The 19090-nt window shown below is 37.3% G+C and overlaps 1 protein-coding gene across 2 annotated transcripts in view; it reads right to left on the bottom strand.

Annotated features, from left to right (window-relative positions):
* Positions 1-19090, bottom strand: part of CDH8 (cadherin 8) — a 189645-nt gene that overhangs the window by 63734 nt on the left and 106821 nt on the right. For both annotated transcript variants that reach the window (XM_074968799.1, XM_074968801.1), the window contains 3 exons: positions 14794-14981; positions 12070-12323; positions 3454-3590 (listed from right to left, as the gene is read on the bottom strand). In XM_074968799.1, the coding sequence (XP_074824900.1) occupies positions 3454-3590; positions 12070-12323; positions 14794-14981 (579 nt within the window). The remainder of the gene's footprint in view (positions 1-3453; positions 3591-12069; positions 12324-14793; positions 14982-19090) is intronic.

Here is a 19090-nt window from a genome sequence, read left to right as displayed (position 1 = left end):
CAGCAATGACATTAATGTTACCAGATTCTAATATATTTACACCAGTGCAGGTCAAAGTATGGGGGGAGGGGCGGTGGAACCAAAACAAAATCATGGAAATGTTTGTGAAATATCTTTCCACTTTTCTGACACAATTTTGTTTTTGTAGAAAAATTCCAAACAGCTCTAATTACTATAGACCTTAGATGCCTTATACATCAGATTCCAAAGCAAGCAGCCTATCTGGCTGGCAGCCCACAGCAATTCTGAAGGTTTTCTAATAAACCTCTCCCTATTTCATAGGATTACTGTCTCCTGGCTTCTACCTATTCTGGAGGATTACTGTCTCCAGGTCTCAGTGCTTCCTCCACTTCTTACTGGTGACGGCAAATGCAATGTACACCCATATACCCAGAAAACACTTTAATTCCACTCTGGTGATGACAGAGGCCTTTCCACACCCAATGCCAGGTATTGCTTTTGGAAGTTACAAGAAAACCATATATTCACAAAAAAGAACTATGCAGAAGGTTTACAATAGCGTTAGCATCGCAGTGCCTTTCCTGCAGATTGTGCAACTATACCAGCAGTGAAACAGACTAACGGAGGAAAGCTCTTTTGCGTGAGATGTGTTCTTCCATGGGAGGGTTTGTTATATTTTATTTTTGGCCTTATTCAGCAGATCACCCTTTCTCCTGAACAAGTCAGCCTGCTGTCCTTCCACTATCAATACCTGTCTTTAGCTCAGAAGTCTATGGATGTGCTATGCTGGATGAGGCTCAGGAAGTAATGAAAAACAACCATTTTGCTTGATTTAGCTAGTCAGCGCTGGTGCATTTCTGTTATGGCTGGACTCAGTATTCAATGTCAGTAAAGCTCTGGGTGAAGATATAATGACATATGTTTCAATCCTTGTGGTGAATCTCATAATACAGTATGATGTGATAGAAGTAAGGATGCCTTGAGGAAAACTGATATGGAGAATTTCCTTTGAATCAGTATTTCTACTTCCATAACAATCTAACCATTACACTTTGCAGCTTTCTTCACTAGAGATGGTAGTATTGCTCACTGGCTGATATTAACCTGGGCAGAAGATGCTCCATACAATAGACTCATACATCTTTCCCTGTCAATGGTTGTTTCCATAGTTTAGGGCTTTTCCAATTGAAAGCACTCAGGCCATGCTATCAAACTGCTGTTAGCCCACAAGATTTAGCAGTAATTAACAGGGCAAGTGTTATTTATAGTACTACACACAAATCACAATGGCAGGTCATATTAATACAGTTTACCGTGCACGTAACTTATAGATTCCAAAACAATCAAACAAGGAACCACTGTAATCATCTAGTCTGACCACCCACATATCACAGGCCATAGAACTTTCCCAACATAATTCCTAGAGCAACATATCTTTTCAAAAAACATCCAATCTTGATTTTAAAATTTAAATCATGACGCTTGATAAATTGTTCCAGTGATTAATTATCTTTACTCTTAAAAAGTTACACCTTATTTCCAGTCTGAATTTGTCTACTTTCAACCACTGGATCATGTTATATCTTTCTCTGCAAGATTGAAGAGCCTGTTATATTAATATTTAATATATAAATATTTGTTGCCCATATAGGTATTTGTAAGACTGCATTTCCCATTAACCTTTTCTTTGATAAACTACATAGATTGAGCTTCTTGAATCTGTAAGTATAAGCCATGTTTTCTAATCCTTTAATCATTCTTGCTGCTCCTCTCTGAATCCTCTCCAATTTATCCATTGTTCCTCAATTGTGAACACAGAACTGGATACAGTATTCCAGCTGTGGTTGTACCACTGCCAAATACAGAGGTTAAATAACTTCTCTACTCCTGCTGGAGATTTCACTTTTTATGCTTTGATGGATTGCATTAGCCCTTTTGTCACAGCCTTGCAATGGGAGCCCACGTTCAGCTATTATTTACCACAACCCCTACATTTTTTTCAGTGACTTCTTTCCAGGATAGTCACCCATTGTATAAGTATGGCCTGTGTTCTTTGTTCCCAGACATCTACATTTACCTTCAGACATATTAAGATTGCTCTGTATCAGTGACCTGTCCTGTTCATTATTTACCACTCCCCGCATTTTGTGTCATCTGCAAATTATCTCAGTGATAATATCTTGTTTTCTTCCAGGTCATTGATAAAAACGTTAAATAGCATGGGGCCAACTTGAGATTTTATTTTATATTCAATTATATTTTTCTTGTTTATGCAGACACTCTGGTTATCACGCATGGCTTTCACTTTTAAATATAAATACTATGGGGAAAATTGACTAAAAAAAATATTGTAAAGTCCAAGTAAAAACCTTTTATTCTATCATTCATTCTCATGTTAGAAAATGATGGTGTTATGAGCTTCATAATTAAAAGTAGCAGTTACTACAGCACCAAATATTTAAATCTGATGGTTGGGTAAAGGTGGAGGAGGAAAGCTGAAAATCAGTAGAGATCATTAAAATGGTTAGTATGATTACGGCTATCATATCATTAGAAAAGCAGTATGGTTTCTTCAACAGAAGACAACTTTCTTAGGGTAGTGTGGGAAGAGCACATCTACTAATAGAAATTGTGTATACACATTGATGGCAGAATAAATATATTAGCAAGAACACATATGTATCTCAGCTGAACCTGTAAAAGATGGGAAAACCACTCAGCAACATCATTAAAGAATAAAAGACCAACTTTCCTAAGGCTTCTTTACTGCAATAAGTTCTCCTTGTCAAGTTTCTTTTCTAAAATAATAATGATTAAACTTGTTTAAGCCCTAACCCCCCAAAATTGAACTAATTGAGAATTTTGCCTGGTTATGATCTAAGGCCCAGATTTGTAATGGTATTTAGTCGTTACTTGCTTAGTGTTGCAATGCCTAATTGATTTAGGACCCTAAGCCTAACTCAAAGCCTAGATCTCATTCAGTCTCAATGGGACTTAGATTTTAGAAATCTGGCCTAAGACCTGAATCTTGTGGATACTTAAACGCGTATGTAACTTTGATCATGTGCAAACTTTGAGCACTTAATGGACTGGAACAAAGTAAACACTCAGAGAAAAGACCTCAGGGTTTGGCCCACAGTTGACTTCAATGGTGTGAAGATTTCACCCTCCTTCTATTAGATCCTCACCATGTATTCCTTCTCTCTTATAGTTACAGTTTTTCCTGCACAAACATATCCATATTTTCTTTTATAACTATATTCCTCACTTATAAAACACATTTTTGAAAATAGACATGAGAGGAGAACGTCATAAAATTAGCTTAGCTTTCAAAACCTTGTTATTTTAAAATCTAAAACAAGTATACTATAGAATAACTTTCACAAGCTATACAATCTCTAATAGTTATTCAAACATTTGAAACGACAACAGACAATACTAAAAGACAAACAGAACTGAAAGTAAAGCATGGAAAAATGCATAAGCACTTACTAGTTTCCGTAGCTACAATAGTTATGTTGTGCCATATGTTTGTTTCTCTGTCGAGTGGTGTTGCCAAAGTTATTTTTCCGTCATCTGCATTAATGTTGAACTGTCTCTCAAGGTCAGTGTGTCGATCAATGGAAAACCTACAAAATGGACAACCTGTAATCTACTCAGATAAGTTTGTTTGATCTGCACATATTGTAGGAGAATTTAAGTAATTTTCTGAGAACTGCAGTTTTCTAGCCAAATGGATTGAGAAGCTCAATAGCATAATAATTTATAAGACAAAATGAGTGACTGTGTCTCAAGAAACTTAATTATTGTCCAAGGAGTAATTAGCTGCATATTCAACATGAAGGTCATAAACTGCCATCAGGTTCAGTAGGTAACATCTTTAAAAGCCGCTGCTGATTAAGAGTTAATTAGACAACCCATCACATTTATTAGATAACTTATATAGTATTTCATAGCATCTGCTTATAATTTCAACACCAATGCATTAAGCACACACAAAAATATTGGGCTTCATGGTTATTTTAAAAGGAGTACTGAAAAACATTCTTTTACTAATATTCTTCAGTTTTAATGAAGCACGAAATATTAACCAAGCATGTTACCTGCTTAGTTTTCAAGCAATTCCATGGACAATAGGTGGTTAATGAATCACCATTTATCAGTAAAGCACTTAAAAAAAAAAAACACACAACAACACAGGGATTGACTGTTATATGGATTGACATAATTGGTTTCTAACAAAACAACTTTGATCTGACAGCTAGTCAGAGCTTGCAAATGAGAATATACAGGTAAATTATGCAGCCTAAACATAGCCAGCTTGACTAACAAAAAAGAGCTGCGGTAGACTGCTCCAACAGTGCATTAAGCAGAATGATGATTTAGGGCTCAGCACAAGAAAGCTTTTATATAGGTTCATTTTCACAGAGTTGTTTTATTAATGTATTACTTGTAAAAATAAACTAAATTGGAAAATTAAGCCTTCCAATTTTTTTGACGGGTGAGGTGCAAAAAGAATTTATCACAAACTACTGATATGGTACAACAGTCACGGGCTTCAAGGGGTTTTACTGAATCTGAACTGTGGATTTATATAAGAGCCTGTAATGCTTTTGTGTCTAGGTATTATCGAGAATAACAGCATGCACTGGTGGTTCTGCATCTGTTCTGCATTATACCTAGGCATAATGGGGTGAGTTAGGATGGAGTGTCAGAGTGGATTACACGCTTTATATTGGGGTTATGGTCTGGAGAGTGACTCAAAAATGGCCGTGTCCTATTACACATCTGTTTGTAACTAACACTCTGCACTATATCTGCTTAGTTCACTGATGAAAAACTAACATATTTCACTTCAGTCGACAAGACAGTTATTAAGATACCAGTTTATTCTATTCCTGCTCATGCATCATCAACTTCCATCAAAGTTCTGGTTCGAGAGCCTTTGTCACGATGACATACGGTGGGGACTGATGTAGGATTAAACAAAACTTGATTGACCAGAACTCATTCTTGGTGTAACTCCACTAATGTCAACAGAATACACCAGGAACGATCTTGACCCATCAGACTTACCTACCTAGCTGTCGTAATTGAATCTTAAATCTCAGTGTTACAACAGGTTTTTTGTTTTCAGTATTTGAATAGTAAATTGTTTGTTCATATTTAGAAGTAGACAAGGGTTGCAACTCAACTATGTTGCTGGTAATTTAGTAAAATATATTGCCCATTAAAAAAAAAATAGTTCACTGCAAATGTTTATTGGAGAAGCTCTGCTGTACAAACATAGCTCTAGGAAAATCTAGTATAGGCCATAATATTGCTACATTGAATAACTACTGATGGACTTAAAATTAAAAGGTCTCTTTGTCCCAAAAGACATTTTATACTTGATTTATTCCATCTTTAAGGAGTTATTATCTGTGTGAAGAACTACGTAGCTAAAAAGAATAGCAAAGAAGGATCCACGGCCAAATTTTCATAAATGGTTGCTTAGGGCAAGGCACCTACATTCATATTCCGACCCTTAAGTAAAGTGATTTTCAGGTGAGCTGAGCACACTCAGTTCCTATTGGCTTGAATAAGAATGAAAATCTTTCCATTTGTACGAGGCCTCCTCTATATCATAATTCCATTCCTGGTTCTGTACTAACAGTATATATATATTTTTAAAGTTATATAACTGGGGATTTAACATCAGTGAGTTTATTGTATTGACTTTAATCCTAACAATATTTATTCAGAAATGCATTAAAAATAAAACATTACTTAAAACAAGTTACATGGGGTTACAAGGTTGCCAAGAGGGAAAAATCCCCTCTTGACTATAAATTAAGAAATATCTTGTACAAAGTAAAAAAAAATAAAATCTGCAGTGCCATGAGCTAGGGGAGACTAATAGCATATATGAAGCTACCTTTTCATGATAATGATTATAGCTCTTTTTAATGGGGCTGCATTGTCAAATATATACATGATACATAAAATATACATTTCTATAAAAATGGAAAAGAATATCTCAGAAAATAATATCCTTTGAAATTGCCATAGTAACACCACAGGCTATTTGGACTTTTTTTTTTTTTGGCTAGTTTATTAAACTGTGCAGGAGAAAATAGGTGGTGTGATCATAGATTCCTTTAGCAAAAGACTCTGGGCCTGAATCCGATTGCTCTCACTAGATTTACCTTGGTGCATCTCCACTGATTTAATTTGAGTTATTCTTGATTTACATCAAGATAAAGAGAGCAGAATGCAACTTTCATAGTTGAGAACTCTCCTTTGCTGATCCTGCTGAGATCTGAAATCACAATATTGATCCTATAAATCACCCTATCTCAGTGATGCCAGGCAAAGAGGGCATGTTACTTGGTGACTGAGAAGCAGCTGTACCTAAGAAAGGCAAAACAATGTTGTATTGAGGTTTTTAAGGCCTGCTGTTAATTAAGAAAATGATGCACTGCTGCCAAAGATGAAGTCTCTCCAGTATGAATTTGAGGGAAACCTTCTACAATGAAGCTTACTTCTCTCACAGAGAGAGACTGAAGGGCAGTGATCATCTCCGAATTTATAGGAGGGCAGAGTGTGTATAGAAAGCACAAATTATTATGCATGCTTTTGCTATGCATTTGGACCAAAACTTGGCCAAGGCAATAAAACAACAGAAATATGAAATGAGCAGCACTGGAATAAGTCAGAACATATTTGAAGACGAACTTAGAATGATAAAAGATGCTGATGTGATACATTGAGCCGCTATAGAGCGGTTCGACTACCTTTACTCAAGTTCAGCAATGGAACTCCCTACAGAGTAAGGTGCTACTCATTGTGATTAAGAGTATCCCTAGACACAAGTTTAGAACTATAAACTACACATTTATGAAAGTTTTGATGGAATTTGGTAACTGTCTGATTAGCGCACGTTTGAAAAAAGTCTGTTCAAATTTGTGACTATTTTACATCAGCAAAATTTAAAAGTGAACCAGTGACTAAATTTGGAACAGAGAAATTGTAAATGTAGAGAAAAGAAGCAGAGTTGATCCTTATAAAATATAACACTGGATTATGAGATGCGGACATTCTACGAGATGCACAAGGAAAATAGCTTTGCTTGGCCATATATTTTTTTCCATATGGACATATTTTAGAATTGATATCTATGACAATGTTCCTCCTCTGCCTCAGTGGGTCCTGCACTTATTGGCGGATTTGCTTGCCTCAGAGATTCACGGCAGCCCTCAATTTGGCCACTCTTGCTAGTCGCTCAAACCTGCCATCCACTCAGCTAACCTCATCACTGGCCAGCATGGGGGAAATGGAGAACAATCCCCACAGTCTGTGTCCCACCTAGTGGGTCGGGGACAAGGCAGATCCCTTTCCAGTTTAGACCTTCCCTTCTAGTGTTTCTCACAGACCAGGTCAAGTCCTCCTGTGTCCGATCAGGAGTTGGGGGGATGGGAGGGAACCCAGGCCCAACCTCTACCCCGGGTTCCAGCCCAGGGCCCTGTGGATAACCGCTGTCCACAATGTTCCCTATATCAGCTGTGTGACAGCTACAACATCCTGGGCTACTTCCCCATTGCCTTCCCCCCAGCACCTGCTTTATCCTCCCTGCAGGATCTTCCTCCTGAAGCCTGATCACGCTTGAACTCTTCTCTCCTCCAGCAGCTCACCTTCTCACTCCCTGCTCCTGGCATACCCCCTACTAACTGATGGGAGGTCCTTTTTAAACCAGGTGTCCTGATTAGCCTGCCTGCCATAATTGAATCTAGAAAGTTCTTAATTGGCTCCAGGTGTCTTGATTAGCTTGCCTGTCTTAATTGGTTCTGGCAGGTTCCTGATTGCTCTCAGGCAGCCCCTGCTCTGGTCACTCAGGGAACAGAAAACTGTTCATCCAGTGGCCAATATATTTGCCTTCTACCAGACTCCTGTATCCCACCAGTCTGGGTTTGTCACATATCAATAAATAAATCATATGCAAGGGAATACCATAACAGATAATTGAGACAGAATCAACAGCTGGATCTTACATAACTACTTTCCTGCTTCACAGAGCACTAGTATCCCTCCATTCCCAGACCTACAGCCAGACAGAGGCAGTGTGAGAACGGCCGCATTACACATACACACAAAGCCTCATCCTTCAGTCTGTCCTGCCACAACTCCCTTTGAATATAATGGAGTTTTGCTGGTATGAAGATTGCAGGATTCAGGATTGAGCAAATCTGTTTGCTATAGGTTATTGCTGTCCCTTATTACCCTTCCTGACAAACAATCACTCAACTGGGCTGGGACCAAATTGTGAGGCTATGAAGAGAAGTAAGACACCCTCTACCACCATTTAGACCAGTGTTTCTCAAACTGTGGGTCAGTACCCAAACTGGGTCATCAGAATGTTTCAAAGGGTCATATGGTAGTTCCTGGGGCTCCTATCCCCTGGGGCTGGCTGGGCTCACCCCCCTTCTCCAGGCATTGCAACCTCTGGGGTCCCAGCACCATTCAAGTTTAGCCTAGCCATCATGATGATGGGAGCCCAGGCATAGGCGCTGATTCTGTGGGTGCTCTGTAGGTTCTCCGGGGCTGAAGCATCCATGGGGGGAAAAATGGTGGGTGCTGAGCACCGGCAACCCCCTTAACAGAACCCCCCCCCCAGGGCCTCCTGCCCACTGGTGGGCTCCACCGATCAGCACTCAGTAGGCCACCCAGCCTGTCTGGGTTAGGAGGGCACAACCAAAAAAACTTGGGCGCATGTGACCCCACACATCACCTCTGGTAGGGGAGGAAATATGCTTGCTCGTCCCAGGCGCTAAAATGCCTAGTCTGCCACAGGGCCTCCATGCCAGACTATTCACTGGGTCTCGACAGGCCATAAACATTTACAAATGGGTTCTGAGCCCAAAAAGTTTGAGAGCAACTGATCTAGATGGTGCTTTCTGCATCTCAGCTGAAGTGATGGGAGAGAGCAAGGATGAAAAACACAGTACTTCACAAAATCATATAAATCTCCCTGAAATTTCGTTTGGGAGCAAATAAAGGGGAAAACATCCTATTTTGACATTTTTGGAATAAAATGTTTTGATTTTTTCCTGTCAAAACAACTTTGTTTCCATTTTTAAAAAATGTATAATATAAATTTTTTGAAATGTCAAAATCAAAACAAAACATTTTGTTTCAGCCCAAATGATTTATTTTTATTTTTTAAATTTTCTTTCAGACTATTTTAAAATGTGTGGGTTTTGTTCCAAATTGGGACAAAAACAAATTTCGAAATCTCAAAATCCTCCACAAAATGGATTTTAAATTTTATGCCCAGCTCTAGTGGATAATAGAGCTATTGTAGAGATGCAAGGACTCATGACTTTCTTTTATCTTTTAAAATAACTTTGCCAAGAGATAAAAATATATTTAAATTCACTCGGCCTGTCTGCAACCAACTAGTGCTATACTAGCTAGTGCCAGAATTAACCAGTCGTATGCCAAAAATAAGCATGAAAATGCAGAAAATTACACTTGTACTTTTCTCATTTAGTTAACAAGAAAATACTGTGGAACGATGGCAACTTTTTAAAAAAAATTAGCCTGGTCATCTATTGTATTTATTTTTTAAAGAAAAAAAATTTGAATTTACACTAAAGAATTCGGCATTTCTCATTTTAATAGGCTTGGTTCTGTCCTTTCTTATATCAAGGGTATCTGTGGTATCTATATAATTTGATCAAGAACTAGCATTACCTGGTTCTGCCATTCAGTCTGTATAAGATTTTGGAGAACATCATGAGAGATGTACCATGTGCACATAAGGTGAAGAAAGGGAAGACTTAACCATGTTACACATCCAGAGGGGAATAAAGCAAGGAAGTGGTTCAGATGTCAGGGCTGGGGAATGGGCAACCTGGCCTAGGGGTTAGCGTTAGGTATGCGCCGAGGGTCCAGAAGCCAGTTACCAGGAATCAGGCTGGGTTGGAACACCATGAGATTAGAATTGGGAGAAACCAGAAGGCAGGGATCAAGCATCAGTTATCAAGTGTCAGGCCAAGTCAGGATACCAGCAGGTCACGTTCAGAAGGCAGAAAAAGGTAAACACCAGTGGTCCATGACAGGATGAATCCCACTTGTACAGACAATTTCCTGTTTCCTCCTCTGGCTTAAATAGGGGCTGCAGCCCAATCAAGAGACTTGGAGTTCTCCCAATCAGAGAGTAGAGATCATGTGCCCCAGTTAGGCTTCATGAACTCTTGTCCTAGCTGCTGTCTGTGAGCTGCCAGATGGAGGATTGGAGGGTGATGAATCCACAGAATTAGGGTTTGAGGCCCCTGGGGCCTGACATCAGGCAGATCAAGATGTGTGTATTTTTTCTTCCCTTTTTTTTCTGCAATTTTTTTTAATCCTGAGAAAATATGCTGTGCCGTTCAAAATAAAGATGTGTCAGTAATTTTTAATTGACTCGATCAGCACTTCTCATAGTCCCTCTGTTGAGAATGACAAAAGGGGTTCCAATTAACACTAATTTGGATGTGCCCATTAGGAACTAGGCTGTAATCATCCATTAATTTCACAAAAGAAACTGAAGAGTTATTAGATGTTAACAATCTTTCGTCACTACTAAACTTAACTAGATTTTAATTGATGACCTAAAGGTGAAAGGCTCCCTACTAATGGTAATCTTCCAAACAAACCAGTCCTACAGGAGCTAACTTTTCTGATTCTGCTGAGGAAACAATAATTTCCTGTTACTGTAAGCTAGTCAAACTTGGTGTGCAACATTTGTCTCATTGTGTGATATGGTAAATGATGGTGGTCAGAAAATGGGTGATATGGGTGTAAATGGGTGTAAATTTAAAATGGGTGTAAATGTGATATGGTAAATGATGTAAATGATGGTGGTAAGAACATAAGAACATAAGAGTGGCCATACCGGGTCAGACCAAAGGTCCATCCAGCCCAGTATCCTGTTTACCGACAGTGGCCAATGCCAGGTGCCCCAGAGGGAGTGAACCTAACAGGTAATGATCTAGTGATCTCTCTCCTGCCATCCATCTGTACCCTCTGACAAAGAGAGACTAGGAACACCATTCCTTACCCATCCTGGCTAATAGCCATTAATGGATTTAACCTCCATGAATTTATCCATGGGTGTAAGTGGTAAAATAATGTAATTAGCATCATTTTGACATCCTTATGTGTGCAAAATGAGTATAAACTTATACATCATGAGGGAGGAAAGGTGTGGTGATGGATAATCTTATCAGAAGTCATATGGCTTCAACTTTACCAAATCTTTCAAAATATATCCTCACTGTGGGACTGACTCTGCAGTCTATTTTGATAAGAGTTTTATTGACTTTAAAAGGAGTTTTGCCTGAGCAAATTGTTCCGCATTGGGCCCAGAATTCCTTCATACAGCAAACAAAGTGTTCTTTTGAAACTATCTGATGTTATCACATAAGATATTAGCAAAGGGAAAAGATGTGTGTGAATAAAAACCAGACAGAAATAATCTTAATTTGCATGAAACCTTAATAGTGGATTTTATCTAATTTGGGTCAGATCAAAGAGGGATAAAATATAAATGAAAGAAAAGCAGCAAAATTCTTCCCTGGTGTAAACAGTGCTCTTTTCATTGGCATTAAAGCAGGGATGAGTTTTGTTTAAGAAATTCAGTACAGACTATAAAAGAAATATTTCCAACATTACAGCCAATTATGCGGAATTGCTTGTACTCAGGATTGTTAACAAGGAAGCTGGAGGATTATTTCAAACTAAACACAGTAAGTGAAATAAACATTAATGTGTCAAATGCTGTGCTCAGATTTCTTATATCCCTATATGTCTTATATCCATTTCATTCCCATTGTTGGACAAGATAACTGAATTGGGAAAGAAACCACACAGCTTATGTTTTTATATATGAAAATTATTTGATTAGAAGTGTGACATATAACGCAGCAAAGCTGTTTTTCAAGTGAAACACAGAAAGACAATGCTTTCTCAAAAATGAAACATGGAGAGTGAGAACCAACTGCTATCCACTCTATCATCCATTGCACTAACAATATACTTAGAATTCTGACAGCAGCTTCTTTAATGATAACTTTAAAGCAGCACTACCTTATAGGACTAGAAGACACATCAGGGTCATGAGAGGTCACCTGACCAATCACAGAGTTAATAGCAGCATTTTCATGCACTTCCAGTAGATAAGTAGGTGATGAAAAGACTGGTGGTTCATCAGCATCCTCCACTACAATTTTTACGGTTGCTGTATCCTTGAATGGTCCTCCAGTGATGAAGCGAGGATCAATATGAATGTTGGCTGCTTCTACCTTCAGAGTATAGGATTTTTTGGTCTCAAAGTCCAGGGGCTGTTAAGAATGACAAAGATAAATGACTTGCACTAATGACCAGAGAAGCCAGAACAAATAAATATAATGCTGATGGATGAAAGTTACATGCATTTAAGTACGTTCACTAAGTTTTCATGCAATCACTTCCTATTCCCTGAACTCCAACCTGTAAATTATCTGGGCATTTATTGATATGTTTAGTATTTAGCCTCAGTGAGAGCAGTCCCTCATCTTTTTTTCCTCACTAGAAATTCACAATGATATATTCTCTCTTATGAATTGTACAATCACAATTTCATGTTAGATTCAGGGTAAAATTTTACTGGTGATTGATTACCTGATGTGCATGATAATCATGCATTTAATCAGTGTTCTCTTAATTGGAGATAAGGATAAATCTTATACAAGCTCCATGTGGAATAAATATATTATTGTTTTTTAGAACAGTGTGAAAAAATGTAAAGAACTAGCAATTATTGTTCTTTACACAGAGAGGCATTATGCAGAGCAATTTAGAGATAATCATATGAAAAATATTTTAATATATTACTACACCTCAAATAACTCTTTGCATCAGTATTTATAGGGATAAATGAGGCAGATCTGTCTCAGGAATTTCTTATAACTACTGCAATTTATATTGCTGTATCCTTCTTTAATTTCAGACAGATAAACATGGAGCCAATAACTCTAATCCACCAATGTAACTTCACCATCATTGCCACCGTTTTTGATATTTTATTTCTGTACATCAAAATGTAAAATTTGGAAAAAAATGTCATTGATGTAAAGGAATGACTCATATAGTAAAAAGCAAGTCTATGATATGTAAGAATTTATGAGTATATAAGATTCAGATCTGCAGTTTCATGCACATCTGCGTCAGTATATTCACAATATAATTCTCATGTCTCAGAAGGATTCAAATTTCAAAAACACAAATTTGTTAAGCTTTGAAAGATTTGCATTACAATGTTCAGTGGAAAAAAGAAAAGGACAGAGAAGTCTCAAATCTGCAATGCAAATGCAAACAAGAACACAAGCAGGCATTACAAAACTCTTTTAGAACTCTCTGAAAGCTTTAAATATATATTCTTACTTTGAAAATTTGTGTTGATTTTTAGATATGAATCCAGCTCTAATTGGACTTTGCTCTTTCTCAACAATTTCTAGAAAACATGACAAGCACTTGCTTCTCTGTCTACTCAGAAATTACTAAGCTTTTGTACTTATGAATAGGTGATTGTAGATCAGCATATTCACAATTTGCCAATCACACCTTCTGTATCATTTTTAGCAATTTCAAAAATTCTTCATGATAATGACAGTATCCCATAGAATTTGTCACACCTAGTCCCCAGAGTACCATATTCAAAATTTACTCTACATTGTCTGAAATGCTATGAATTTAAAACTGCAGGGGGGCAGGAAGAAATAAAAGAAGAAAAGAAAGAACCCCCCACACTTTTGGCGAATGTCTCCTTACATACATTTTCTGCTACAGAGAACAAAAGTGGTTATTGCTGTCAGGATGAATATGCGAAACAACAGTATGTTAGATGATCAGTTATGAAATAACTGGTGAGGGAAACAGGGCAAAAGGCTAATTGCTTTAGTTTATAAAGTAGGCCCACAGCATACAATAATTAACAGAGTATAGGTGCCTGTATCATGTCTTTAACCTGTGGAAAAGAGAATCTAAAGCACAGATGCATACATAGTTTTTCTTTTCTTTATATATTTCTTATGAGTAGGTCTGCACTGTAAATGTATAATAAACCATTTTCATTGGTAGAGGTCTACATTCTGACCTCTTTAATCTAATAACAGCCACAAAGTTGAATGTTAACTACCTAGACATATTTGATTCTTATCTTCCAGCTAGAACATAATGTGGAAATTTATTATATTTGTTTAATTACAAAAGACTATTTTGCTTTATGGTAGGCATGAAATTCAAACACTTTCATGATCACTTTTATAATGTTATCATTTATAGTCATATTTAGAGTCAGGTTTCTAAAAGATGTGAGTGTTGCTATTGACTTCAGTGGGACCAGGATTTCACCCCAGATGTCTTCTGTATGTACATGGCTAGATGAGTGCCTCTTCAGACAGGCAAGTACACAACCCTCCATGTTGCATACACACATGCAGTAAGTACACACACAAAAAGGAGTAGTGGACCTGAAGCTTTACTTTGAGCCTGCATTTGCCAGCATTACTAATGCTGGGTAGTTCCTTACATCATGATTTGGTCCACGTAAATCACTACTCATGGAGTAAAGTAGTGTTCTACATGAGTAGGGGTGGCAGAATTGGTCTCTCTGGATTACAGATACTTTATTACTCATGAAATTATGTATTAACCAATCAGGATTCAACTAGCCATACAGCTGGCCAAATACCCTAAAAAAATTATTTGACCAATGGCGAAACTGAATAATTGTAAATGGATGAAAGTTAATTGTACACAATTGTCATTTACCTTTCTCAGTCTAATAATACCATCCTGAGTTTGAGCCTCTGACGTGATTTCAAATATATCCATTCCATCTCCTTCAATGATGTCATAGGATGATTTAGCATTTTCTCCAATATCCAGATCATTTGCTTTAACCCTTCCTATTGGCTCCCCAAGAGCAATGTCTTCCATTACTGAGAAGTGATACAGACCTTACAAACAAGAGGAAAAGACTAAACATTAAGCCTGATTCTAGTTTCCCCTTCTTGCTCTTTGTTCATCTCTGTTTCCCCAAAGTACATGCTTGAGATGTGCAACCGATACAAACCACATTAAAACAAATTATTTACTTAAAGCTGCATAATCTGCTCCATACAGGGGAATGCTCTGTTGACTCAGTGTGAATGTTCTTCTTTTCACTTACTATATTATCCCATCTCCTGCCTGCAGGGATGTTCAGTGTTGCCAAACATAAAATATTAAGCTATTTTCAGCACAGAAAGATGCAATGTGTAATTTACTGCAAGGCACTTTTGAACTTACCTTTGTATTTACAGACTTGTAGACCATTTCTGATAAAATCCAATTACTAAACTTCAGCTTGTGCCCTGCAGCAAACTGATCAGATACATTAAAGATGTCTCTTGTGACTTAAAATCCTCACTGCTCTGTAGACCATAAACTTTACCTTCTACTACTTTCTGGTCAGAATCTAATTGGTCTGTATATTTTCTTCTGTGAGGTAGAAAACTCACTAATTAGGAGAGAGGCAGGAAATGTCCTCCAACTCATGTTTCAAAGGAAATAATGCCTACTTCATAATGAGGGATTACCATCTTTACAATTTTGCCAAGGGATGACTTAATCCCAATGGAAAGCCCTATATGTGCCCTGCATTATGTGAAAATTCAGTAATTGTATTTTATTTCTTATTTTAATCAGTAACTTCAGACACCTTTATATTCAAATGGAGTTTATTTAAAGGAGATACAAAGTCTGTCTTTATTGAAATACCATTTTTTATCCCTCAGGTTACTAGTGTGTTAACAAGAGAATCAAATTTGGATGAAATATCTTGCTGGTTTTAGCAAAGACCTGGAGGCCAGTAGATGCATGCAAAGCATGCATGGCCTCTGCTTTCTGAAATCCTCTACAGATGGCTGAATTATTGCAGCTTCTTAATAATTTCTCCCCATTGTAGCTACAGGTAAGGGCTGAGCATGTCACCTTCAGGACTGTTTGTTAGTTGGAAGAATTTAAACTTTGCAGACAAGTATGTTACAAACATCCTGTGGTAGAGGATCTGGACCTGTTCTTTTCATTCCCTCTCAATGACAGTTTGCTACACCACAATGTGTGATTTTTAGCTGAATATGCTGCTTTTCGTTTTCTGAAACCATGATTTGCTGATGAAAAGCTTGCTAGTGTAACTAATCAGTGTATTAACTACACTGACAACATTCCAATATGAGTAAGGAAAAGGGCAAATATACAAAATACGTAAATATATACATTGGATATCAAAAAGCATATATACATAGTCTTCCCTAAAATTAACTGGATTCCTTCCCAAATTTTTCCTTTTCACTTTACACCAACTCTCTCTAAAGGAGTTCATCTCTTTTGATGTCATTAACATTTGTGTCACTGTGTTTACTGTATAAAACTGACATTTGCATGGGGCAGGAAAAGTAACAGCAGTTTAATCTATAATTTATTTTTTCTTTAATGTTTCCCAGGCTGAAGACATAATTTGGAGATCATTGAGAATCCTCAAACACATAAAAGCTCAGAAACAATGAGCAGCCATAGCAATCAGTTTCCTCCAGAGACTAAATTATGTATTTATGATTTATACCGCTGTCCACACATCATGGTTTGTCTCTCTACACAGTTGATTGAAATTCTTTAAGGAGATATTTTTTCTCTGATTTACAAAGAAGATATAAAAAATTAACATTTATTTTTCCACGTTGTTGACTAATGGATAAAAATAGTCCCTAAGACTTATGAAGAGGTCTGCCATGACATCATAGTTCAGACTGTGACCAGCAATCCATTCTAAGCTTATTTTAAAGCATTCTAACTTTTCTCAGCAGTGAGCTGTTCTTCTGATATAATCTTATGGTAAACTGTTGGGTTAAAAAGTCAATGTTTTATAAAATGCCTCTAAAATAATTTCAAAGAGAGCACAGAAGTAGTGAAAGTTCATCTTTTTCATTTCTAAAACCCAGGAGGCTCTTTCAAATCTAACCATAAACATACATTTGTGTCCTGCCTGCAAACAATAAACCGATAAAACACACTGGGTTCATTATGATTTATTGTGAAAGCAGCAGGTATTACATCTTATGAATTTCCATTTCATTCTGGTAAGTCTCCATTGTAAGCATGATCCTTTCTTATTTTGGCTCTACCAGGCAAATGCAAACTGTGCTTTAACAAAGGTGTCCTAACAAGTGTCAAAGAATTTAACAACGACTGTATAAGATTAGAGCCATGACTAATCTGCAATATTAGCCAGCCTGGCTATGAATACTCAGTTCTAAAAGTCCATAATGACAATAGTGTCCAGATACAATATTTAACAATGTGTATCCTCTTTATACAGGGTTTCTTTTTTCTGTTATTGCTTTATATAAATAAAAAGAATCTATATATGAATCTTTGCACTGATGAAAAGTGCTGGACATTACAGCTCTTTTTGTATTTATGTTTAGATCTGAAAGAGTATTATTCCACATTAATTGTCCACCTAGCCGGTACATCACAAGGAGTGGTGGAGCAGGCTTCCTCATATTGCCCCGTCAATGTGTTTCAAAATCCAAAGCTGGAAAGACCACATGTGAGGAGTTTATAGGGTAAAAGTACAACTTAGGCCTTGTCTACAATACGGGGGGAGATGGATCTAAGTTATGCAATTTCAGCCTAGTGAATAACGTAGCTGAAGTCGAAGTACTTAGATCTACTTACTGCAGGGTACTACGCTGTCGATGGGAGACACTCTCCTGTTGGCTCCCCTTGGGCTTCTCGTTCAGATGGAGTACAGGAGTTGCTGGGAGAGCGATCTGCGGACAATTTAGCAGGTCTTCACTAGACCCGCTAAATTGACCACTGATGCATTGATCGCCGAATGTCGATCCCCCAGTAAGTATAGACAAGCCCTTAGTCTCCATACCCATTCAGTCCTTGATCTCCAGGCTGAGACTCCCAACAAGAGAAACAATTAGTACCAGCTATGTAATGATTTTCTGATCTGCTCATCTGTTTCATAAGTCCTGGATCGACACTATCAGCTCATTTCATATTGGCATTAAAGCCCTTTGACAAAGGTGTAACTAATTCTCATGTAAGTACAAAAGCTAGATATCTGGCCAAAGTAGCCCTGTAGTTACAGATTTAGAACTATTGTCCATTACACATATACAAAATAAATGTCTCTGCACTATGGTGATACAGCTCATATATTAGCTTCATCTATAAATGTTTGCATCATTAAGGGGCATGTCACCTTAGATTGTATAACACTGATGCACAAGGCCATGTGACACAATGTGATGTGAAGTAAGAAACTCAGGGACTTCATCATATAACATAACAGGAGAAAAAAGGGGAAAAAAAGATTGTGCATTCAGTACTTATCACTTATAAACACCACTGAAATTAGGTATTAAAATAACTTTGTTCACAGTAACCCCTTATAGCTGCTTACTTATTTTATTATATTTTCTTCTTCTCCCTCCACTTATATGCACCTATCCTAAGCTCTAGGGATGAAATTTACACTGTGTAGGGGTCTGGCATAAGACACTATTTAAATCCTCAAAAAAGGGCAAAGTGGAGCTTAAAATGGTGCATAGGTATCTCCATCTTAATGGGATGAATTTCACCTTGGACACACAATTAATTTGCTTTAAAATCACATATGTAGAGAAGTATAGATAACACAATGTCAACATTAAAATATTTCCCAGCCCTAACTGCCTACCCACTTATCTAATCATCCAGGCTTTTTTCTGAAGGGTTAAGATTACACATTAGGGGAATATATTCTAACATGACATAAAAATACACTATTCCAAATAAAATCAAACCAGTTATGTTTCTTTTTTTAACTTTGAAACAGATTACAAAGCACTGCAGAGAAGCTCAGCAGGGTGCCAAATCATTTTAACCTAACCCAGCAAGACATGCATTGGAACCATAGCAGTAAATATGGATTTTGAATTAAAGGTCAACAATTAACTAGAATCATTTTTTTTAAACAAAAATTCTCCTCTCATACTCAGTCAAACCTTTATTTCTTTTATCAACTATTTTA

The sequence above is a fragment of the Natator depressus genome, chromosome 12 (assembly GCF_965152275.1).
Source record: "Natator depressus isolate rNatDep1 chromosome 12, rNatDep2.hap1, whole genome shotgun sequence".
Classification (NCBI taxonomy): domain Eukaryota; kingdom Metazoa; phylum Chordata; order Testudines; family Cheloniidae; genus Natator; species Natator depressus.
Note: the sequence above shows the minus strand (reverse complement) of the source record. Positions and strands in the feature narration are given on the sequence as shown.